At 38.8% G+C, this 25340-nt stretch overlaps 1 protein-coding gene across 3 annotated transcripts; it reads left to right on the top strand.

Moving 5' to 3' along the window:
* The first annotated feature begins 10550 nt into the window (after positions 1 to 10550).
* LOC149836850 (DDB1- and CUL4-associated factor homolog 1-like) lies at positions 10551 to 23945 on the top strand. 3 transcript variants are annotated; one of them, XM_090005613.1, is made up of 14 exons: positions 10551 to 10919; positions 13664 to 13745; positions 15127 to 15243; positions 15989 to 16167; positions 16257 to 17151; positions 17241 to 17338; positions 17415 to 17838; positions 17966 to 18568; positions 18665 to 18844; positions 18955 to 19485; positions 20956 to 21299; positions 21374 to 21795; positions 21928 to 22910; positions 23006 to 23945. In XM_090005613.1, exons 1-14 carry the CDS (start codon positions 10750 to 10752, stop codon positions 23711 to 23713), a joined length of 5736 nt encoding a protein of 1911 aa, XP_089861739.1. In that variant the 5' UTR covers positions 10551 to 10749; the 3' UTR covers positions 23714 to 23945. The 3 variants fall into 3 exon arrangements, with proteins under 3 accessions (XP_089861739.1, XP_089861738.1, XP_089861737.1); XM_090005612.1 differs by having other exon boundaries at positions 20956 to 21066; positions 21181 to 21299; positions 21374 to 22910; XM_090005611.1 differs by having other exon boundaries at positions 21374 to 22910.
* Positions 23946 to 25340: the final 1395 nt, after the last annotated feature.

The following is a 25340-nucleotide window of genomic DNA, read 5'->3' on the forward strand; positions in this document are numbered from 1 at the left end:
GTGCTCAAGTTGGCTCATCTATTAAAGAAACCAAATTGCATTACTTGGTTGTATCTAGGGATTGTAGAGAATCAGAGGAGAAAACACATTGTGGATAACACATTTGATGCGGGGTATCATCACATACTTGTCCCTGCCATTGCGATAATGCGGGAGACGGCCGATCTCCTCAGTCGAACTACTCATGTCGATGAGTACAGGCCTTTAAGCAGTGGGTGAGCAGGGATCGATCTCTGTTAGCCTTCAATTTCACACACACACAACTGCCCATCATGTGGTGTATATATAGGTATCCAAAGGATACCTCCGAAGGGTCACCATGCATCATACCAAAAGGTATGATGCATGGGAAGAAGCACATACGAAGGGGCACCTTGTTTTTCAACATTCTCCCACTTGACCCGAGTATGTGAAAGTTCATGTGGATAGGTCTTAAGTCCACTTTATTAGTCCAAAATTTGTTGTTATACTAAACTCTTAAACTTTATGAGCAAACTTGATGCATAACCAACAAAAGAAATAAAGAAAAAATCATAACTTTATTACCAAAATGTGATCACATAAAAGTCAGTGTACGTGATTGCAGGATTTCAAACAAGCCCATCCGGGGCCAAACCCTTAGTAAGAGGATCAACTATCATTCCTTAGTCCCTATGTTATCAATATAAACTAAAAGATTATTTATCATCTTCTTTACAACAAAATACTTCAACTTCATATGCTTACAAGATGTAGTACTTTTGTTGTTATTGGAGAAGGATGCAGCGACTTCATTATCACATAATACTTTCAGTGGTCTCCCAATGGATTCAACCAGCTGAAATCCTGAGATAAAGTTTTTTAACCAAATGACCTGTGAAGTTGTCTCAAATAGAGCTATGAACTCAGCCTCCATGGTGTGGGCAGCAGTAGTGGACTGCTTCCCACTCCTCCAAGAAATTGCACCATCGGCTAGCAGAAAAATGTATCATGTGGTAGACTTTCTACTATTAAGACAACCTCCCAGGTTTGCATCTGAATAGCCAATAACCTCAAGGTGGTTCATCTTTTTATAGGTTAACATATAGTCCTTTGTCCCTTGCAGATAACGCATGACTTTCTTAGCAGCCTTTCATTGAGCAAGACTAGGATTCGACTGAAATCTGCTAAGGACCCCGACTGCAAATGATATGTCAGGGTGAGTGGATGTTTGAGCGTACTGCAAGCTGCCGACCACTGATGCATATGATATCATGGTCATTTATCTTTTTTTTTTTCTTGAGTCAGTGGGTAGTCCTTAAGGCTCAATTTATCCCCTTTTAATATGGGTGTCGTAGTAGGAGCACAATGCTTCATCCCATATCTTTTAAGAATTTTATTAATATAAGCTTTCTGAGAGATACCTAGTACACTTTTATACCTATCTCGACAGATCTCAATGTCAAGAACATAGGCAGCCTCTCCTAGGTCTTTCATTTCAAAATAAAAGGATAGCAATTGATTGGTTTCTGTCAACATATCCTTATCGTTGGTTGCAAGTAATATATCATCCACATAAAGTACCAGAATTATGAACTTACTCCCATTTGTCTTGAGGTATACACATAGATCAACGATGTTTTCTGTGAATCCAAAGGTCAATATAACTTTGGTGAACTTCATATACCATTAATGGGAGGCCTGTTTAAGTCCATATATTGACTTTTTTAACTTGCAAACCAAACGGTCTGACTTATCTTTATAGAAACCTAGATGTTGTTCCATGTATACCTCTTCACTTAATTCACCATTTAGGAAAGTTGTTTTTACATCCATTTGGTGTAAGTCTAGATCAAAATGAGCTACTAGGGCAAAAATAATCCTCATTGACTCTTTAGCCGATACAGGAGAAAATGTCTCGTTGTAGTCAATGCCCTCTATTTAAGTGAAACCTTTAGCAACCAGCCTTGCCTTATACTTTTCAATATTGTCTTTAGAGTCTCTTTTGGTCTTGAAGACCCACTTGCACCCTACGAGCTTGACTCCTCTAAGCAATTCGACAAGGTCCCATACTTGGTTTTTGGACATAGAGTCTAGCTTTTCTTTCATGGCCTTTATCCAAGATGAAGATTGCTCACACTCAACAGCTTTCTTAAAAAAAGTAGATCTTTAATATCTATGAAATCATTGGGCTCTTGTAGATACACCACATAATCTGGATGAATAGCAATTCTTTTAATTCTTGTGGGTCTCCTGACAGGTGAACTAACTTGATCAATCTGTGGATGCTCTTCAACATGATCCACAAATGGTTCTTCTTGAGTTGGTGCATCACTAACAGAATCAACTTCTGTTTCATTATTCGAATGAATAATGAAAAGAAGTTTTAAATTTTCAGGTGGAGTAACTTTATCCAGAATTTCCTCAAAACAGAGGTTTTGCAATGCATTTATACAAACAGAACCATCTTCTAAAAAGCTAGCTTTATCCGTTTTTACTATTTGTGGTGTATGAGAGGGACAATAAAACCTAAAACCTTTTGACCTTTATGGATAACCAATGAAGAAACCACTGATTGTCCTGGGGTTAAAAGCCTTAATGTGAGTATTATATAATTTTGCTTCTACAGGACAACCTCATATGTGCATGTAACTTAGACATGGTTTTCTACCTATCCACAACTCATAAGATATTATTGAGACAACCTTAGTGATGTCTTTTTTGAAATCTGTTATAGTTTTGAAAAGATTTTTAAATGAAAAGCATGTGAAAACGAGACATCAAATAATAAAAACCGGTTCTCACTAGTGATAGAGACCGAGTCGAACTTAGGGAACGTGAATACTTATATTCAAACACGCAACTAGACCATGCTTTATTGCCTAAAATGGAAAATTATGAGAAAATAAAACTACTTAACTATTATATCAAATGTTTACCCTACGCAGAGGGCGTAAACAAATATTAAAATGGTTTTATTACAAACCCTTAATTTAAAATGATATTAAACTCCTAATCTAAAAAAAAACTCAAATGTTTTTTGTGCTTACGCCTCGTATCTCGTATCGAAGGCGTGTCAATACATGTCTCCCTCTCTTGCTTGCCTCCACGCTTTCCTGCGAAACACAAAAACACAACAAAGCAGTACAACAAAAACTATACAAGAAATCTAAGGGCTAAGAAGAAAATAGATCAGCAAAATCTAGATTCAAACTACTATAAACAACTAAAAACAAGTCACAAGCTATGAGCAAACTGTTGACAAACTAAATATTACAAGACATAATAGTAAACTTAACTAACTACGCAAGTAATCAAGGAAGCTAATGCCACCAACTAAGCTTAGCTAATTCAAGAAATTAAGAAATTAAACCAAGCTACAAGATAAAAAAAACATAAGCCTCTGAACTTACTAACTAATTAATTAAACTATGCTTAACAAACTAATATCATGAACAAGAACTAAAAATCAGTTAAAGGTAACTACTCTAATAGGCTGACTTGAGTTAATTACAACTACTGATTAACTATGTGCAAGACAAAAATTACCAACTAATGATTGATAAAAACAACTAACTTAGCCTAACTTCTATGCTATACAAAATTTGCAGGTAAACTAACAACATCTGGACACAAGCAAAAGTTAACCTACTGACTTATCTAATTCATTAAATCAACTTATACTATGAACCAAAAATAAAACCAGTCATCAGTTAATATTTACGGGCTAACTAATTTATGTACCAGGTTTGAGTTGAAACTAACCAACACACAGAGCTAAGCTACTAAACTAAATGCTAGAAACCATAACTAACTATTTAATAAAAAAATTAAAAACACTAACACAAGAATCCTCTGATATGAACTATGCACTCATTGAACAGAATAGCCTATACTGTTTAATCTAATGCTACATCCAAAACACACTAAGAATCACCTAGTTGTTATGTTGGATTGCATCTAATGCAATAAAGAAAATGAAGATGCAGGCTGTAAACTAAATGTAGGGATGCTGAACATAATGCAATACCGAGGATATACAAATGCACAAACGAGAATGAAATGAAAAGAACAAAATGTGATGCTCATATGCAAATGCCGGTGAATGAAATTGCAACAGTGATTTGTAAATGCACAGATGACTGAAATTGAAAATGCAAATGTGGAGAAGAACTAAGGAAATGCAAAATGAGAATGAAATATTAAAAATATGCAGAGTTGCAAGTGGAATGATGTGTGATGCTAATGCTGAATCAAAATGCAAAGATGCAGAAGTATGTGCGATGATGTAGAAAAGAAAAGATGTGGGTTATGATGAGATGCAGGGGTTGCAGATGATGTTGTGATATGGTAGAGTGGTCTGACGCTAGCTAATCAATGCAGAGGACAAAAAAAAACAAAAACAAAGGAACTAACGTGTTGTGTGGTGAGATGTAACTTAGAACAGCCACAAATAATGTGGATGATGTTATGAATCGATGTATATGTAGAGGAAAACAAATGGAATCAAGCAATGCAGAGTATGCAAAATGGGGATGCTGAATGACAATGGGATACGATGCACTCAGAAAGGAAAAATGTGATAACACTGACAGAGATCTACAACTAAGAGGTAAATGCTAATGCAGGGGTTACAGATGAATTGGATGCAGTGATGGTGCCGACGATGAAAGGGGATGCAAATGCAAGGTGAGGTAGAGAATGCCCAAATGCAAAATGGATGCAGAAATGAAATTAAAAACTAAAAATGCAAACTAGTGAAACACGCGGAATGAAATCAGTAAAAAAAAATGAAAACGCCAATGCAACTAAGAAATACGTTGAATGAGACTGAATATGTTGAATGAAGAACAATAAAACACAATAGTGACAGATGCGAGGGAAGGCATGCAGAAACACTCACAGTAAGAGAAATGCAGAAGGGAAAACACTATATATTTTTTTCATTTTCCAACATAGAAATCAGATTAAGCTAAGCTATGAGAAACTCATGAGAAAAACATGAACAAGAGAAGAAGTAGTGGAAGAAGAAAGGCGAAGAAGAGAGGTGGACTTCCACGATTGCTGCCGCCGGATTGAAGATCTCCATTGGAAAGAAGGGGAAAGAGGGAGAAGAAGAAGAAGTGGTGGAGAGGAAGGGGAAGAAGAGAGGGCAACAGGCAAAAGGGAAAGACCACCCCTCTCAAACCCTACGTGGGTTATTTAAAGAGAGGGTTTTTTAGAAAATGCCCCACTTATTTTCTAAAATTCTCAAAAAAGGCTTAAAATGAAAATGTTTTCTAAAACTCTAAAAAAAACTACACTATTTACTAAACTACTAAGACTTTCTAAAAAAAACTATTTTGTCGATTTATTTATTTTTTATTAAAAATCTAAATCCTAAAGAAAATATCACTAACTAATTCCTAAACGACCTAATTCACCAAATTAACTCACAATTTATGTTTTTTTCATTTTTTTACCTTTTTTCGTGCATTTTCTCGAAACTAACGATAAACGTGGGAATTTAATGCGATTATTCATCGGATCATGCATGAATTAATATGATAAAATGCTAAAATAAATGTATGATCACTTAGTAGGGACTTTGTTTAAGACATGTATAATTGTTCGCAGAGCTTCACTCCACAGGGTGATGGGAAGGGTTGAATAATTCAACATTGCACGTACCATTTCTTTAAGCGTACGATTTCTTCTTTCAGTTACATCATTCTGGTATGCACTTTCCGGTATGGTGTACTGATAGTTTATTCCTTCTTCCCTAAGAAATCGTGCTAATGGTCCTTTTCGTTGTTCCATCTCAATGAAACGCCCATAATACCAAACACGGTTCTTTAACTGTGAAATCAATTGATTTAAGAATCCCTTCTTTCACAAGTCATTGGATCCTATCTTTAGAGATATGTCTGAGACAACGATGCCAAAGCATATAGGATTGCTCATCTAATAAGCCACGTTTATTGCCAATCAACACATTTTTTGAGGAAAGGGTTTCATAAACTTGGACATTAGTTTTCAGACGATACAATTCATCACGTACATTCACAAAACCAACAAGAACTTAATTCTTATACATAGTCATTTTTTAATTTTTAAATTTAAAACAATATCCAATGGAATCCAATTTTGATACAGAAATGAGGTTCCTTCTGTATATAGGTACATAAAATGTATCAAATAAGTCCAAAATAAAATATTTCCCAAAGTCACTCTGCAGGTTCCAACGGCCTTAACATGTGAGCGCATCTTGTTTCCTAAGAAGATGCTCTTTTTATGATCTGTTGGATCCATTCTGTTCAAGAAGACCTGCAAGGTATTGACAATATGAACAGTGGCACCCGAACCAATCCACCAGCTATTAGTTGGAATGTTGATTAAATTACATTCATGAGAAGCGAATGACAAATTACCTTTCTTTGCTAGTCATTTCTTGTGCCTCATGCAATTTGTCTTTAAATGTCCCTTCTTCTTGCAAAAGAAGCACTTGATAGAAGATTCTTCATGGGACTTGGCGCCTGACCCATTGGACACAGATGCATCTGAGTTCCTCTTTGCCTTTTTCTTAATGGCATTCTTCTTTGGTCCATGTCTTTTGTGACCTTTATGAGAAGATACGTGAGTACTATGTATCTTCTCTCCTTTCAGTCTCTCTTTTTCCTCAACACACTTGGACATCAAGTCATTGAATGTTCATTCATCATTATGAGTGTTGTAGGAGATCTTGAAAGGTCTATATTCACTAGGTAAAGAAGTCATTATTAAGTGGACTAGGAAGGAATCAGATATGTTGACTTTCATGTCATTTAATTGAATTACCATATTTCTCATTCCTATAATGTGTTGTCGGATGTTCCCCCCACTGGTATGTTTCATAGATATTAACCTTGTCATCAAGGTGCTAGCCCTTGCTTTATGTGAACTGACAAATTGCGCATCTATAGCTTTCAAAAATTCTTTTACTGTTCTGTATGTGGGTATGACGCTCCTGATATTCTTAGTCACACGAGACTGCAGAAACAGTAGGCTAAGTCTATTTGAGCGCTCCCGCTTATCAAAATCAGTTTTATGTTCAGTTGTGTTATTGTCAGTTAAAGGTGCAGGTGCAGGCTTGCGCAAGGCTAAATCTAGATCCATACAACCTAATGTGAATTATACAGTTTCATTTCAATCATTAAAATTCGAGCTGTCCAGAAAAGGAATATGACTTGGACCATCAGAAACCACATAATTGAACATTGTAATGACAAAAGAACATTCATAAATATTCAAGCACATTCAAGATTTGAAAAAGTAAATGCAATAATAAGACCTCTTTATCATTTACACTTTTCTAGGCAAGTGCTAAGGGTCATTATGGTCCCACTTTGGTGAGTACCTATAACACGCAAACGCACTTCACCTCCCACTATTTGATAAAACTGAAAAGACATGTAGCCATAGACAAGTCGACATGACACCTTTGGGTGCTACATGTTTCATGTGCTGAAATACATTCTTTTCATTTTATCCTTCTAGATTTTGAACATGACATCATTGCCTTTGGGCAGTCCATCATTTCATCAAGTCTAACACAATTCTAATATTGACTCATCCCATTATTGGTACAAAATAACTTAATTAAGCATACATTTGATCACTTTGGTGATTACAAATGATCTTAATCAAAATTCAAATACCATTCTTTATGTCAATATTATCCATACGATGCAAAAAAATACATATTTCTAAGACATTAATGAAAAATATCATGCATCATAACATAATGTGTGGAATAAACTAAGTGTTATACATGTAAAGTACTTAAAACTCCTTAATTAATTCTAAAACTGAATGAATCAATCACAACGATACTCCAAAATGGTCCAAGAGAACCTTAAAAATATTGAATCGACACTAAAAACCATTCAAACCGATTATTTAATACATAAAAATATTAAAAAACATGATGAACCAGTGAAAATGGCCTTTGAACCAGTCAGAAAACAGTGAACCGGTCTAGAAAACTTCTGAATCGATTTGAAAAAGCTTTGAAACAGTCCAAAATACACAGAAACGACCTGGAACAGACAGAACCAGTTCCTGTTTTCCCCTCTTTGTGTTTCTGTTAAAACAGAAAGAGGAAAAACAGGAACCGTATGAGAGACGAACCTGATAAGAAACCTAACTCTGATACTACAATATGGAGAATCAGAAGCGAAAACACATTATGGATAACACATTTGATGCGGGGTATCGTCACATACCTGTCTCCGCCATTGCGATTATGTGGGAGACAAACGATCTTCTCAACCGAACTGCTCCTGTCGATGAGTACAAGCCTTCAAGCAGTGGGTGAGAAATGACCGATCTCTGTTAGCCTTAAATTTCACACACACACTACTGCCCATCATATGGTGTATATATAGATATCCAAAAGATACCTCCGGAAGGTCACCATGCATCGTACTCAAAAGGTATGATGCATGTAAAGAAGCACATATGAAGGGGTACCTTGTTTTTCAACAGGGATGTCAACCGTTTGAGCTTGAGTAAGATAGCTAAGCAAAACTGAATCTGCTCAATCACATTCGCCAAATTAAAGGGTGTCAGATTCACGATCGGTTAATGTTTCGGTTTGGATTCCATATTAGAATCTGAATCTGAGTTCGAACTGAGCCTGAAAATGACAGATATCCCTATCGGATTGTATGTAAATATGTATGGGATTAGCTATTTATCAATCCTTACCAGGTCCAGATTCTGTACTACCCCTTTTCTATCTGAATCTGCATCCTAGCCAGGTCCAAATTACGAAAATGTCACCTTTAAATAAAACAATATCTTGACAGCATCATGATTTTTTTTAGTTATATCAAATTTAAATAATGACAGAATTTTGTAACATTTTCAAAATACCGTCCATATTGGTAGGGCTGGTAAATGAGCCGGACTAGACATGTTCAAGCTTGGTTTGGTTGAGTGCAAGACAAACCGAGTTCGAGCTTATAATCAATCTGCTGAGTTCGAGCTGGCTTGTTTACAGAAAGAAACACTGTTTTAGAGCTGGCAATATAAGATTACAGAAAATACATGTAATATATATATATATATATATATATATATAATGTATTCCTGAGAATTTCATTTAGCGGTCAACCTTTTGCCCTTAATTATAAATATGACCACACATTTCTGAAATTTCAAATCTAGGTCAAATTTTTCTTAAAAACTGTCAAACAAGTAGGGAGGATCAGGTGCAATGTGATTGCACACTTTTAAAATGCCGCTGGGCTCTGAGGTGTAGCGGCACAGTAAAAGTGTGCAATCACATCAGACCTAATCTTTTTTCTCAAACAAGGGCCTGTTCTTTAACTAAAGTAATTCAAATTACAACAATAATTTTCATCATTAAAAGTTTACACTTTTTTTTTTTAGTGTAAGTAAAATCTTTTCAATTTTCAAAAGACAACACAAGAAACCAACAAAGGACTCACATCCTACAATGTGATTAGGGGTTGGCCGGGCCGCTCGAAAACCATTTATAGGTTAGTTTTTAATAAAATTAATACATTAATTTTTAGAATACCAAAAAAGACAATTAAATGAAAAACATAAAATTTATAATTATCAATAAATTTTTATTTTTAAAATTAATAAAAAATGGATTAAATGTAATAATTAATTTATAAAAAAATTAATAAATAACTCAAGCCCATCAGGCCGACCCGTTAGCCTGCGGGCTGGGTCGAGTTGGCTTGGCCCATCGGGATGCCGGTTCGGTTGCCTACCCTTAAATATGATGGTTGTTAACCTGAGCATATCTTACAAGTTCGAATGAGATCTTTATGAGCCGAACATAAGCTGAACCATGAACAGCTCAGCTTGGTTCTGCTGTAGGTATACCGAACCCAACCTGATTTAATATTGCTTAATTGGTTTCAGATTCAAATTTAGAGTCAGATATGTTTTATATCTAACCGGATTGGATTACACATTGGATTTGGATACAGTGCAGATTCAAACGTAAAACTATGCAGTGGTAATCGGATGCTACCTGCTCTACCAAATCAAACTAAATGGACTCAGATTAAGTCAGATATCCAACCCAAATCTGTTCCATGTAGTTATAACCACCCAGCTATGGTATTTTACTCACCGACATGACCTGGTTGGACTAGGCTAAGATATAACCATATCTAGGTTAATCGGTTTAGGTCCCTGACTCAAACTCAAATTAAGAATGCCGCCATCGAATCTGGATCAATCATATACCTTGGTTAAGTATAACCTAATTATATGGAATTTTGAGCCGGATTCAGATTTGGATTCCTAAATGAAATAATACTTCATGCACCAAATACGGTCAAACAAGTTTGGATTTGAACAGATATCCGATCCAAACTCGAACCATTTACATCGGTATTTTCATCACGTGACTAATTGGGGGAGGCCTCATTACTATTTATCATTTTGCACATTCCAATTTGCAGACTGTCATGGGGTGGGGACATAAAAGACATACCAAAAATAGATGCATGGCATTTTCGTCAAAGGGACAGGCATCGAACCCTCAAGTAGTGGTATATAAGGCCGTACCAGAGAGAGAGAGACGTAAAAGAAGAGGAGGGAGAAGAAGGCAAAAGAAGGGCAGAGAGAATGTGTACAAATTAGAAACCCTCGTAAGAGGAACAAGCAAGAAGAAGAATAAGAATCTCGAACCCAAGAAGAAGTAAAAACAAGAAAATCAGCAAAAGAATCGCAGAAGAAATCCTTCCTTGCCGAAATCTCCACCAATCCCTTTATATTCCTGCAATGGAGGCGGTGGTAGCTCCGGCAGCGGAGGCCGGTGAAGGGGCAGCGGAGGCCGACGCGTTGATGGTGAGGGCGCAGAGCTTGATGGCGAGGATCACTTCGTCGCAGCACAACCCTAACCCTAGACTCCTCCACGCCCTTGCCTCCCTACTCGAGACCGAAGAATCCAGGTTTTCGTTCTATCCCTAATCTCGATTGTAGCGCACGGTAATTTCTACATAAGGTTTTTGAATCGTGGGTTGTTTCGATTTTGGCGATGAGATTGGTGGACTGCTCCGTTTGTTTTGTGGTTTTGTTTTGCCGGTCGGATAGTTTGGCTTTTTCTTTTCTTTCGTCGGACGGAAATTCTCTTCGTTTCGAAGGGTTCGTGTTCTTCGGGTTTTTTTGGCTATGTGGGTGGTGGATAGTTGGTTGGGGAAATTGAGCGTATATTTCGGAGGTTTTTCTAGGGCAATTTGTGGTCAGGTGGTGTGGGTGTAGGGGTTTTATGCGGCGTGCGGGCGTAAAAATTTGAAAACATTTATATTGTTGTCACTCTAATTGGGAACCCTGTTCTACAGACGAGCATTTTACTGAGAGTTTTGGGGTTTTCGTGGCCATTGTCGATTAGGAAATCGGTAAAATGCTATAGTCAGTCCTGTTCGTAGTTCACTGCCTCCATCGTCTTCGTATGATAATAATAAGAATGTAGAAACAGAAATGAGTTGGTACAAAAATAGTAATTATTACGGTAAGTTTTCGCTCCCGGCATAATCTATTTTTTTTTATCTTGCTAAGAAAGCCGGTCCTTTTTCTATTGCTTCGGTTTCCAATCACTTGGGAAAATTTGTAAGGGTGCATTTTCTACGCACTTCTTGAAGATTTTCACCTTCGGCTTACCCTGTGCCATTCCACATGCTTCCTAGGGTTTCTCCTTCTACACGTGTATTACCACTCAAGGGCCAGTTACGACTGGTGTATACTATTAAGAGTGGCTGTATCTTCGAGTTTTTCTCACAGAGCAATTTCTGTGAAATGCCAACCTAATTTCAAAAATCATTTTCGTTCTCTTTCCGGTTGCATTTTCTTTGGAATCGTATGAACCTAATTTTTTGCTTCAAATGCACCATGATTATTAGAATCTATTTTGAAGCGTTCAGTACCTGGATATTCATTCTTTATTTGTTTATGCTTTTAGTGCATAAGTTGCATCCTCCCAATAAGCTGAAGTAGGCTAAAACATGCCATTTTCTTTGTTCAACATCTGTCTTGACTTGTATATCTAGCTTTTGACGTTAATGTCACCGTTAATTTCTGTTTCCAACAAGTTTCTCAGTTTTATGCTCTTTTTGCTGTATGAACCCTATTCCTTGTCTTGCATGATGGTAAAATATAGAGAATATTTGAGTCCTCGGGTCTTGTGTAATATACATGTGGTTTTGATTTTTGACAAGCTAGATGTTGCATGGATGAAAATGAAATATGGTGGTGCAAAAGTTGGGTTTATCCTTGAATTTATTGAGGCTTGAACCATCAAAGGGGATTAGGTCAGCCCTTATAAATTTTTTCTTGAATGAAATTTTTGTTCAAGATATTTTTTGCAAAACTAGATCAATCATTTTTCTGATCAAACTGAATCATTTGAATCATACATCTGATTGAAGGGTCACTGCAAAAAGTTCATATGGATATAGGCGTCCAAAATAAACCATTTGGTGGTCACATGCTTATTTGATTCACTTTTTTTTTGTTCATTGTTTTCATTCATTTGATGACAAAAGTATGAGTTGGACACGATATGGACACTGTAAAATCACTTATTATTTTGTGATCTGGGTCCTGAGCAAAAGCTTACACACTCGAAGAGGTAGATGCTGTGTCCACATGACGTCCATATACAGATATGGATGAGAAAAATCTGTGGCATAAACAGTTATGATCTTTTTCAAAGTTGTTTGTTTTTTGGGCTCTTGTGTTCAACGGGTTGGTAAGGTGGCCACGAGAGCATTGCAGAGCAGAAATTTCAAGTCCTTAGGTACAGGTTGTGTAGTAGATGAACAAACTTTGGGTTATTAATGTGAGACTAAGAAGTAAATTGTTGAAGCATGCGGGCAGAGTTCAGGGCATTATCTTGAGCGTTGGAATTCTTAGCTGCTTCTAGGACATAGCATTCAGTTACTTGTCTATGAATTGGATGAACATGGCTTCGTTATCTCAAAACTTGGGATGCTTAGAGTGCTTTAGTTTTTTGCTGGAATCAGTATTATGGGTAACTGTTGTTTCTGTGTATTGTTTTCCATTTTCCTTTTGTCATGACTTTAATACGACATAGACAATGGAATCCTGTATGATATGAATTCAGTGGGTGTAGGCAATCATGCATGATTGATTTGAGTTGCGACTTACGAGGTAGACCAAGTTCACATTTTTAGACAGTATGTTTATCACGTTGTAAGTGAAACTTTATTTTGGCCTTTTTATCATATATTCTATGTTTTGCTATGATGCTATCCCCTTTATTTGATTAATTATTTGCATTTCTACTATAGTGGTGCTTTACTGCTGCACCCTTATGGTTCTTGGATTGTTAAACTGAATTGCCAATTTTTCTATCTTTTTGAACTATTTGTTTTGGTTTTATAAGAATGAGCACCTGGCTGTTTGTTATATCTTACATGCTACGTTGGTTTTAACTTTTATTACAAGATTGAAGCATTATTATATAGTGCAACAGATGTGCTTCTTGTTTGGTGACATTTTTCCATTCACCCGGCCCTGCAAAGCAGATGTTTTTTTCTTGCTCATTCATGTTGTTTTTCTTGTTTCTCCTACACTTTGAAGCTGTTTATAACTCTGGGAAAATTGATGCAGTTTTGGTTATGGATATTTCCCAGGATGATCCCTTTACCTTTATATGCACTGTTTTTTGTTGCAGATATGTACAGGAGTTTGGTCATTCTTCGTTCAATAATGCTCGGGCTTCTCAAAACATTGGTCGCCTGGGTAGCTTAATTCGGGTAAATGGATCACAAGATACTTTTAGATATGTCCTCAATGTAAATGATATTGCTGAGGATTACATTTGTTCCTTGTTTATAAAAATCACCTTGTATGGTATGTTATCACATAATGCATGCAATGCACCGTATGGAAGATAAGATGTAGTGTCCTATCCTTCATTCATTCTCTAATATGCCTGCTTGTGCTGTTGAGCAAGAGATGAATATTTACAACATCCTTTATATGTTTATGTTTATTTTACACCAATCATGTATGTTTCCATGTTTCCTGCCTTCTTTTTGTTTATTCTGTGTATACTTATAACAGAAAACAGATAGAAACAACCCCCCGCTTTCTCTCTTAAAATATGGGAGTCACTGTTTCTTTTATTTAGTCATGCTTTTAGTCGTGTTCATATTTTATTGAGACCCCATCTCTCCCTCTTTCTCTTCCCCTATCCATCTTCTCTATTAAGAAAATCCCTATCCCTAGTGCCCTCATGGGGTCATTGAGCAGCGTCTCATGGCTGTTAGAAACAGAAGCCACTGTGAAGCTCTTTACCAGTCCTTGCCTTGCTCCTGTGATTGTTAGAGATGGCCCTAACTTCGGGTTGTTGTGGACACTATTAAGGAGAATGTGGAGTAGAGATCAACAAAGGCATCCTCATCGATGTTGAGAGATCCGGATGCTCATATGCTCATAGATTATTATTAGAACATCCAGAACCTGATTTATGTCATGATTGCATTATTTGCATATCAACAGTTTAAGTGACAAAGAAGATTGAATAGTATACGCTCTTGACTCACCCACTCGTGTGAATTTTGATTCATCAAACATGGCAGCCATAGGATGCAAGTGGTCTTTATGGACTGTGGACTTACTGAAAGTAGATAATTTTTATGGTTGTCACTTTGTCATCTTATCTGTTAACTATTAAACTTCTGAAAAATCTTCCTTTTCATGCTTATTCCTGCTTGTGAAGGCTTGAGAAAGCGAAAACAAGGTTTTCCCGACTAGAATGAAGTGTAAGATTATCATTTGGGATCCCATTAGACATTTAACAAGTAGATGCATCAAACGCCCTGCCTAAATTACTGGAAACAAGGGTATTCTGCTGAAGGAGTATGAATATTGTTTTCTGAAGTGTATTCAACTTTAACTCTTAGGATAGTTATTGTGGAATATGGAGGTTTGCTAGCAACGTGAGAATTGGTATCAACTTAGTCTGTTAAATCAAACATATAAAACAGATACTTTACGTTCACTATGCATATTATAAGTCAAAGTACATTATGCTTGAAAAAGGAACGCAAAAATATGTTGATGTTAGTAAATAACAAAAAAAAGAGAACCTTCATGGCTCTGACTGTTAATTTATGTATCCTTTTTCCACAGGAGAATGATGAGTTCCTTGATTTGGTGGCTACGAAGTTCCTCTCGGATAGCAGATTTACCATAAGCATCCGTGCAGCTGCTTCCAGGCTTCTCCTGGCCTGCTCCACAGCTTGGATGGTAATTGCCCTCTCTCTACACACACACACATAGTGATTGGATCTTACAAACCAGAAATACAAACAAAAAATCAGTCATTGCAAGCATCCAATCAATTTTTTTTTTGCACAGCGCAGCATGCAAATCACCTTTAGAGGCATTTTTAAATTTTTTTAGCCACCGTAAAAGGGTTCTGACTGATGCTAAAGGTCTCTTTCTACTGTTTTTTGTTTCCTTGTTTTACTGTCGCATGGGCCATGTTGCTCTGTGCAGGTTTTCATGGATCTGGGTTTGTAGGATCTCAAATCTCTCTCTCTCTCTCTCTCTCTATATATATATATATATATTCTCCAATTAAGAACCCCTCCTTGGATGTACATTCAAGAAACAGAACCATCTCTTCAAAAATGATGTTCTAAGACCCATCTCTTTCAAGAAATAGACATACAGTGACTGTCTTTTTTATGTCAGGTTATCCATGACTTACCTATAGAAACTTTGCCAGAATACCTCTATTGCTTTTTTAAAGAAGGGTCAAAGAAGTCATTTCATATGCATAGCCATGAATGTTACGTGTGGGGCTTCTCTTTGACTATTTTCTCTAAAACATCGAAGCTACAACATCGTTTTTCAAAACCTGCTTATGTCTTTGAAATAATGGGTAGAATTGGGCCCTATTTGGAAATCTCACATTTCACACACATGCATCCACACATATTGCCAAATGGTTTTCTGTATCTATATGACCACATGTTATTTTGTTCAGTACCCTCATGTTTTGGAAGATGATGTTCTGGAAAATATCAAACACTGGGTGATGGATGAAACCCTGAGGAATTCTGCTTCCGAGCGTAACATGAAGCCCAAGTTGGATGCAAACACACCCTCTGATTTAGAAATGTTGAGGACTCATGCGACTGGACTTCTTACACTGTCTTTATCTGGGTACATGCCATTATCTAGTAGTCTTCCTTGTCTCTTAAGTCGTCTTACTTAACTATTTGACATATTCATATATTTGCTGATAATTTCAGGGGCGGTCAGCTGGTGGAGGATGTCTTGATGTCTGGTTTGTCTGCCAAGCTTATGCGTTTCCTTCGTTTACGAGTTCTTGGAGAGACGAATGCAAGTCAGAAGGATGCTGGTTTTCCACCTGAGAGCAAACATACAACAGGGGTTATTACTGTTAGAGGAAGAGATGAAAGTAGGCCTAGAATTCGCCAAGTAACCGATACTGCTCGTTTAGATGCTGCAAAAGTGAGTGAGGAGGGATTATTTAGTGATCAGATTGCTGAGAAGGATCATGATAAAACCATGTCAAAACAAATGCATGTGAAGGAATGTTGGGAGGATGGGGTATCAATAAGTTCCAGGGACATGCCAATAGATGATATAAGTGATGATGTGGATGGACAACACAACAAGGATTTCTATGATGGGAAAACAAACTTGGGAGAAAGTTTTGGTCTTGGAAGATCCATGAGAGATGAAGATGTGGATGATAATATAAGAGATGAGTCTTCAAGGCGGAAGGCCGGTCGACTGGGTGCTCGCCACAGAGGGAAGGAGAGGGTTGGTGAAGGCATTACAGAAGTTGAGAGGCCCTTAACCTCTCCATTTGCTGGAATACGACTAGGTTCACAAACACGATGTGCAAGAGAGCGTAATCAGACAAAAGCTGATTCAAAAAAGACAGTTGAGGCAAAGAAAGATCCAAGCAATGCCAATGCTGATGTTTCAATGCCTGAGGGAGATGATAGAGATGATGGTGTTATAGAATTTAAGGTCGGAACAGTAGATATATCTGACCTGGTGAAGAAAGCAAAAAGGGCTGCCGAAGCTGAAGCTCGAGCAGCCAATGCTCCTCCTGAAGCAATTAAAGCTGCTGGTGATGCTGCAGTGGAACTTGTTAAGACTGCTGCCTTAGAGGTAAGCAATTCATACATTTTTTTCTTCTATTAGTTGCTCATTATGTTTTGCGTTTTACTTGTCTGACTTCTTGCCCTCTTCTATATTAGTCCTTTAGTAGCACTAACAATGAAGAAGCTGTACGTCAAGCCGCGGACAAGGCTGCATCAACTGTTGTTGAGGCAGCAATAGCAACTGAAGTTTCGAGGTCTGTATTATATGCTTATAAGCTTGGAAAATTTTCTGGATCCCAATATATAACTGATTATTAAAACTAATCACAGGAGCCGGATGAAACTTGATGGTGAAGCTCTTCAATCAAGTAACGTGGAGCCTGAAAAAGAAGAAGAAATAGAAGGTTTCTTCATCCCTGATGTAGAATCTCTGGCACAATTAAGGGAAAAGTATTGCATTCAGTGTCTTCAGTTACTTGGAGAATACGTTGAAGTTTTAGGTCCTGTTTTACATGAAAAAGGGGTAGATGTGTGTCTGACATTACTACAGCGTAGCAACAACTCCACAGAACCTTCAAAAGCTTTGCCGCTTCTGTCAGATGTATTGAAACTAATTTGTGCTTTAGCTGCTCACCGTAAATTTGCTGCATTGTTTGTGGATCGAGGTGGTATGCAAAAACTTCTAGCTGTCCAAAGGGTCTCTCAGACTTTTGTTGGTCTGTCTTCATGTTTATTTGCCATTGGCTCTCTTCAGGTAAGCTACTTAACTGTTTGATGCTGACCGTACTCCTTGTTTGTTTGTTTGTCTTTTTTTTCTCCAACTTTAAGGTTAAAATTTAATAATCTTGGAGCTAAGTTCCTTCAAATCTGTGTGTATGCAGGGAATTATGGAGAGAGTTTGTGCTCTTCCTGCAGATGTTGTCAATCAAGTTGTTGAGCTTGCTCTTCAACTTCTTGAATGCTCCCAAGATCAAGCTAGAAAAAATGCTGCCTTATTTTTTGGTGCTGCTTTTGTCTTTAGAGCTGTTTTGGATTCTTTTGATACACAAGATGGTTTGCCAAAACTGTTGAATCTTTTAAGAGGTGCTGCCTCAGTGAGATCAGGTGTTAATTCTGGAACATTGGGCTTGTCCAATTTAACAAATCTTCGAAATGACAGAGCACCCACAGAAGTTCTATCTGCATCAGAAAAGCAAATCGCATATCATACATGCGTTGCATTGCGTCAGTATTTCCGATCTCACCTTCTTTTGCTTGTTGATTCTCTTCGTCCAAATAAAAATCATCGAAGTGGGGCAAGAAATATTTCGAGTGCAAGAGCTGCCTATAAACCCCTTGATATAAGTAATGAGGCTATGGATGCAATATTTCTTCTTCTGCAGCGAGATAGAAAGCTTGGACCGGCATTTGTCCGGGTTCGTTGGCCACCAGTAGAAAAATTTCTTAGTTTCAACGGGCACACCACACTGTTGGAGTTATGTCAAGTATGGATAGTGTTAATTCACATTGACATTTTGCAGTTTCTACACAGACTATACTAAATATTCATTCCACTGCCTCAATTTTTCTTGTATTTCTAGGCCCCACCAGTTGATCGGTATCTGCATGACCTGGCCCAGTATGCCTTGGGAGTTCTGCATATCGCGACACTGGTTCCCTACAGTCGTCGAATGGTTGTTACTGCTACATTGAGCAATGAGCGTGTGGGTATGGCTGTGATTCTTGATGCGGCTAATGGTGCTGGATGTGGGGATCCTGAGGTAAATTTTTGCACTAGTTAAGCTGGTGAAACTATTGGTTATGCTGTGCAGAGAATCTGTATATATGCATTTTTCCCTATATAATTTAATATAATATTTTGTTGGTGCAGGTGATTCAGCCAGCGTTGAATGTGTTGGTTAATCTTTGTTGTCCTCCTCCTTCTCTTAGTAATAAACTTTCACTTGCTCAAGGGCACACATTGATTCAGAACTCAAATATTCCACCTGGGACTGATCACAAAGAAAGGCATACTGAAAGAAGCCTTTCAGACCGTGCTGTACCCTTTACCCATTCTGAGGCTAGGGAGCGAACTGGGGAGCAAGGTACCAGTGAACGAGGTGGTCCGCTTCATGGCTCACAATCCTCTATTCCTCTTGCATCTGGAGTTGTTGGCGACCGCAGAATTTCTTTGGGTTCTGGAACCGGTTGTGCAGGATTTGCTACATTTATGGAACAAGGTTATCGTCAAGCATGGGAGGCTGTCCGAGCAAATAATGGTATAAAGGTTCTCTTGCACCTTCTACATCCACGGATACTCATTCCTCCTGCTTCTCTTGATTGTATCCGTGCACTGGCATGTTGTGTTTTGCTTGGTCTAGCGAGAGATGATACCATTGCGCACATACTGACAAAACTTCAGGTGAGTGAACCTCCCTACTGTTTGAGTCGATGTTGCACTTATCAGTTTCTATGAGCTTTGTAGGATAATGGTCATAGTTGAATTCAGTTCTTATGGATTGAACATATGGAATTGAGGAGGTTCTCATAACATATTTAGTTTTGTATGATGGTATAAACACTGAAATATACCATAATTAAGACACCTCAAGTACAGATTATAAGGCAATGATTCTCATTATCCATCTGTTCCAAGCACCCAAGCTCTCTCTCTCTCTCTCAATATATGTGTGTGTGTGGAGCTGGAACACTTCACATGCCCTAGAACCAGGGTTACCGGAAGCGCCTAGCTAAAAGGGGAAGCGCGGAACGTCGCGCTTCCGAAGCGTGGGGGGAAGCGTCCCCCTTTTTTGGGAAGCGCGTCCCTCTTTTTTGGGAAGCGCGCTTCCCTTTAATGGGGGACGCGTTTCCCTTTAATGGGGGACGCGCTTCCCTTTAATGGGAAGCGCGCTTCCCCCACACTTCCCCCTCGCTTCCCCCACGCTTCCCCTGTTTTATTCATTTTTTTTGTATTTTTAATTTTTTTCGCTTCCCCCTCGCTTCCGAGACGCTTCCTATGTCGCTTCCGAGACGTTTCCTAGGTCGCTTCCGAGACACTTCCCGAATCGCTCCTAAGTGGTCCCACGCTTCCCCGCTTCCTAAAATTTTGAAAGTGCCTCGCTTCCCGCTCCCGCTTCCCGTATCGCTTCCCGCTCCCGCTTCCTCAACTGGCAACCATGCCTAGAACTAGCCAAAACATTGCTTTAGTTGACTACAATGATAATTGTGTGCACAGTGCTTCTCTTTTTTATAATGTTTAATCTAGTTGCTGTTGCAGTATTGTGTTAAAACTTAATAGCAAAATTGGCAAGCTACGTATTCAACTATATGCAGTTGTTATATGGGTCTGCAATTGCCAGTTTTCCTTTTTATGTGGAAATCTCACTTGTTCGGTGGATTGTGATGGATGATGTTAAAATATATGTATACCATATATACATATATGGTATACATATATTTTAACAGATAATTCATCTCGCACTTTGCTGACAAAGTTTTATGCCACAGATATACTTCACAGCATATCACATATTCTTCAGTTTTTTTTGGAGAACTCTGGACAGAGCCTCCCTCACTTGAGTAACATTTCTTTCTATACAGACAACCTATTCTAATGCTTCAAAGCTACCTTCACTGCTGTCAGCAACTACAACAAAGATTGGACTTCCATTAACTCATGTACCCCTTTTCTTGATCCACCTCTAATAAACCATCTTTCATAGACTCAGATGGAAAAAGAAAGTTAAATAATCTTTACCATAATGGTGAACTGTCCCATAGCTTTTGATATTAGTGGCCGATGCTAAATTAGTTCAGGTCTTTTTTTTGGTTATTTATTGTGTTTCAAACTTGAATTTGTATTGATGATTAACCATTCACATACAAATGCAAGGTGGGGAAGTTGCTGTCTGAACTTATTCGGGATTCAGGAAGCCAGTCTTCCACCAGTGAACAGGGAAGATGGCAAGCTGAACTAGGCCAAGTTGCAATGGAGCTTATTGCGGTAAGCATTATAAAACACACACATACTCTCTCTCTCTCTCTTATCATTGAGTCAGTTTCTATCATTCAATTTCTTTTGTTCCTTGAGTGCATTTCTGAAATGTTTCTATTGCAGATTGTAACAAATGCAGGACGTGCAAGCACTTTGGCTGCCACCGATGCAGCTGCACCTACTCTTAGGCGTATAGAAAGAGCAGCAATTGCAGCAGCAACTCCTATTACTTACCATGCCAGGTAGTTATCACTCCCATATCTTAGTTGAGTTACATATCTTCTGTCCAATCTTAATGTGTACACCTGTTTTTCAGGGAGTTGTTACTTCTTATACACGAACATCTTGTGGCATCAGGCATGACTGCAACCGCTGATTCATTATTGAAGGAGGCACAGTTGGCACCGTTACCATCCTTAGCAGCACCACGTCCTATTCTGCATCAAACAGCTATCCAGGAGAACTCTGCAGTGGAGCTCCAATGGCCATCACGCCCTTCTGCGAGATTCCTCTTTGACACTTCAAAAGTATCTATCTGTACTGAGGACCCTGGTAATAAGCGGGATTCATCTGCATCTTCAAGAAAGAAGCCTATTTTCTCATCCAATTTAACATGTCAGATTAAAAGCCAGCTACCAGCTCAACCCTCCTCAACTATTAAGGTATCCAGTGCATCAAAGACTCCATCTATATCCTTGAGGGTTGCTGAAGTTATCCCTGCATCCTCTCCCAGGCCTGGTTCGGATATAGAAACACCATTAAAGACTCCTATAGGTCTTCCATTGAAGAGAAAGTTTATGGACAGGGATATGGTTTTGGCACCATTATCTAAGCGTCTGGCTACAAATGATCTTGTATTTCACTCTCCAGTTGTGTGCAAAACTCCTACGACTATGGTTGATAATTCAGATGATACTCAGGGCCAGACCACTCCGACATTACCAGTAGCCTCTAGTGCACATGGGCTTGTGCCTGACACATCGTCTTCTCACGTGGAGCGGGTAACCCTTGATTCATTGGTGGTACAGTACCTGAAGCATCAGCACAGACAGTGTCCAGCTCCAATAACCACTCTCCCACCACTGTCCCTCTTGCATCCCCATGTGTGCCCCGAACCAAGTCGAAGGCTGGACATGCCGGTGAATCTTGTTGCCAGACTGAGCACCCGTGGGAGCAGGACTAGATATGGTGGTATGCACGGCCATCGCCGTGATCGACAGTTTGTCTTCAGTCGCTTCAGGCCTTGGCGAACATGCAGAGATGAGGCAGCCCTCCTTACTTGCATTTCATTTCTTGGAGATGCTTCCCGAATTGTGACTGGCAGTCATGCTGGGGAGCTCAAGATATTTGACGTAAACAGTAGTAATGTGCTTGAGAGCCATCTGTGCCACCAGTCACCAGTGATGCTGGTCCAGTCTTCTCGTGTATGCAAAACCCGGTCAGACAACTCTGTTGGTGGTCCAGAGCTTCTGCTCTCATCTGGCACCTTCGACGTTAGACTTTGGGATTCATCATCCTTAACTGCAGGCCCCATGCATGCATTTGAAGGATGCAAGGCGGCACGCTTCAACCACATGGGAAATATGTTTGCAGCAGTGTCATCAGAATCATCTCGTCGGGAAATTCTCCTGTATGATGTGGAGACTTTCCATTTAGATCAGAAACTCCCTGATACCTCTGCTTCCACAGGGCCCATCCGCAGTCATGTGCAGTCAATAATCCATTTTAGTCCTTCAGATGAGATGGTTCTCTGGAATGGCATCTTGTGGGACCTCAGGGTCTCTCAGCCCATCCACCGCTTTGATCAGTTTACAGACTATGGAGGTGGCGGATTTCATCCATCAGGAAATGAGGTAACCGTTGCTCATGTCTTGATAATTTGTTTAACTACGAGTTTCCAAATTAATCTGATATCTTCAAAACGTGCTGTTTCTTACATAATAAACAGGTGATTATAAACTCAGAAGTGTGGGATCTGAAGAAATTCAAACTCCTTCGGAGCGTGCCTTCTTTGGACCAGACAGTGATAAATTTCAATGCAGGAGGTGGCATAATTTATGCTATGTTGAGGAGAAACTTGGAAGACATAACATCAGCTGTGCACACCCGACGTGTCAGGCATCCACTGTTTGCGTCATTTCGAACAGTGGATGCCGTGAACTATTCAGATATTGCAACCATTCCAGTGGATCGTTGTGTGCTAGATTTCACAACTGAACCAACAGATTCGTTTGTGGGGGTTGTGGCGATGGATGACCATGAGGAGATGTTCTCCTCAGCAAGGTTATACGAAGTAGGGAGGCGGCGCTCGACTGATGATGACTCAGACCCAGATGATGGAGTAGAGACGGATGAAGAGGATGATGAGGATGATTCAGAGGCAGATGACGATCCTTTGGTTGCAGCTGGTCTAGATGCAGATGTTGATAGTGATGGTATTGACCTAAGCAACGATGATGATGATGAAAGCGGAGATGAGCTTGATGATGCTGACTTCAACAGTGACGATGAAGGGGATTTTGACAGTGGTGCTGCGATATTGGAGCTTGTTTCAGAGGATGATGATGATGATGACAGTCAGGTGATGGAGTCCTTAAGCAGTGAGGACGAGGGGGGGATGGGAGGATTTCGTGACTTCCATGATCTAGGTTTCTAGTGGATGTGGGATAATAAGAGGGCTGCTAGTTCGTTCTATAATTATTTTTGTTTTCTTTTTCTTTTTCAGCTTCCTCTTTCATGTTTCCCCTGTTATTTGTGTTCTTTCTAATTTTCTTGGAGAGGCGGAATGCTGTAAATAAAAAGAGGAAGTAAAATTGTAGATGAGAAAAAGGTGAGCAAATAACGTTTTATGCTCAAATGGATTAGTGTAATTCCATAGGATTTTTGTCCGTTTTGTTCATCTTTCAATTGGCGATATTTTTGGTAATACGTGTATTTTTTGTTCCATTTTTTTTTGTTTTTACCAACCAATCAAGTATTTACAGTTTGTACGATTTTTGTAGTTGCTGGCATGGAAGTTTTGTTTACAGTTTGTAAGATTTTTGTGGTATAGTTGGGATGGAAGTTTATGCACTTGGCGGAAAAGGTCTTCATAGTGGATGTTTGGAAACTGGTAGCTGAAATGAGTTTATGCTTTTGGGAGCATTATAACAGTATCGGCTATGTGTAGCCTAGATAACACAATATATCACCATTGAATTTAAATCTTAGAATTTTTAAAACGTATAGGCTAAAAGATGGGTGTCACTAAGTGAAAGTTAAGTTTACTTATATTTTTGCTTGCTTTTGAAATTGTTAGCCTTTGAAATGTTGCAAATAGGCACAACTAACCAGCATAGGCCCCGGTGGTAGGGGTCCTAGCTTCAGAGTTTTATGCTGCTGACACGACCACTGTAGGGCAGGCTGAGCCAGCGGGACCAGATCTTCATGCTGGGTGCAGTTTTTTTGGGTTATAAATAAAAGAAAAGGTCCTGTTGCATTCACATGGCAGATCCACTTGAATAAAGGATGATTTACGTGTTCATTTTGCATGTATTTTCATCTCTCATATTAGTGTTGTATTTTCACCTCTCTTTCTCATATTAGGCAAAGAATTGCATCTCTAAAACAAGAATATATTCACTTGAGAATCGGTATCAGCCAATTCACCTGAATCGTTGGCCAAACGATTCGATAGTCGATATGATTTTGACAACATTGCTTGGGGACATGACCGGATACACTGACACGTGTGTGTATATGCGCACACACGTATGCATATGCATTGAGAGAGAACCAAAGTTACAGCTACTATATCCCATGCTCTCTCTCTCTCTCTTGATGCAGAAACCTCATTTCAGGTTTACAGTTTGAATCAATACACCTTTTCCCTTTTTTCTATTGTAAATATCAATGGCCCCAATTGAGACATGTTCAAACCTAAACCTGACCCGGTTAACCATTGGGTCAGCCTAGGGCGAGGTTTTGTTGGGTATAGGGCTAAACTTTTGGCCCTAACGTGGGCAGTCTAGGGTGACCCAGATATCCACCCTATGTCCAATTTAGCAGATAATAAACCAAATTTTGTTATTAAGCCCGAGCCTAGTCATAGGGCTAGTTTGTTTTACCGAGCATGAAGGAAAAGTGGTCCATTCTCACATTTGAATGAAACGAACATTCAAGAAGTAGAGTCCACAGCTTGAAACTGTGGTTTTCCCATGAAGGTTCAATCTTACCTCTTACATAAAAAACACTTTTCTGCCTTATTTTCTCAACTCGCGAGAAAAAGTAACTTCCCCATGAAG

Source organism: Nuphar pumila, chromosome 5, assembly GCF_984573655.1.
Source record: "Nuphar pumila chromosome 5, dmNupPumi1.hap1.1, whole genome shotgun sequence".
NCBI lineage: Eukaryota > Viridiplantae > Streptophyta > Magnoliopsida > Nymphaeales > Nymphaeaceae > Nuphar > Nuphar pumila.

What these genes read in the sequence shown, in the direction of transcription:
- LOC149836850 (XM_090005611.1), top strand. Translation starts at nt 10,750, where the DNA reads ATGGAGGCGGTGGTAGCTCCGGCAGCGGAGGCCGGTGAAGGGGCAGCG. An exon ending in TTAAGACTGCTGCCTTAGAG is followed by an intron (nt 17,152 to 17,240) that starts GTAAGCAATTCA and finishes CTTCTATATTAG; the next exon opens with TCCTTTAGTAGCACTAACAA. An exon ending in ACATACTGACAAAACTTCAG is followed by an intron (nt 19,486 to 20,955) that starts GTGAGTGAACCT and finishes TACAAATGCAAG; the next exon opens with GTGGGGAAGTTGCTGTCTGA.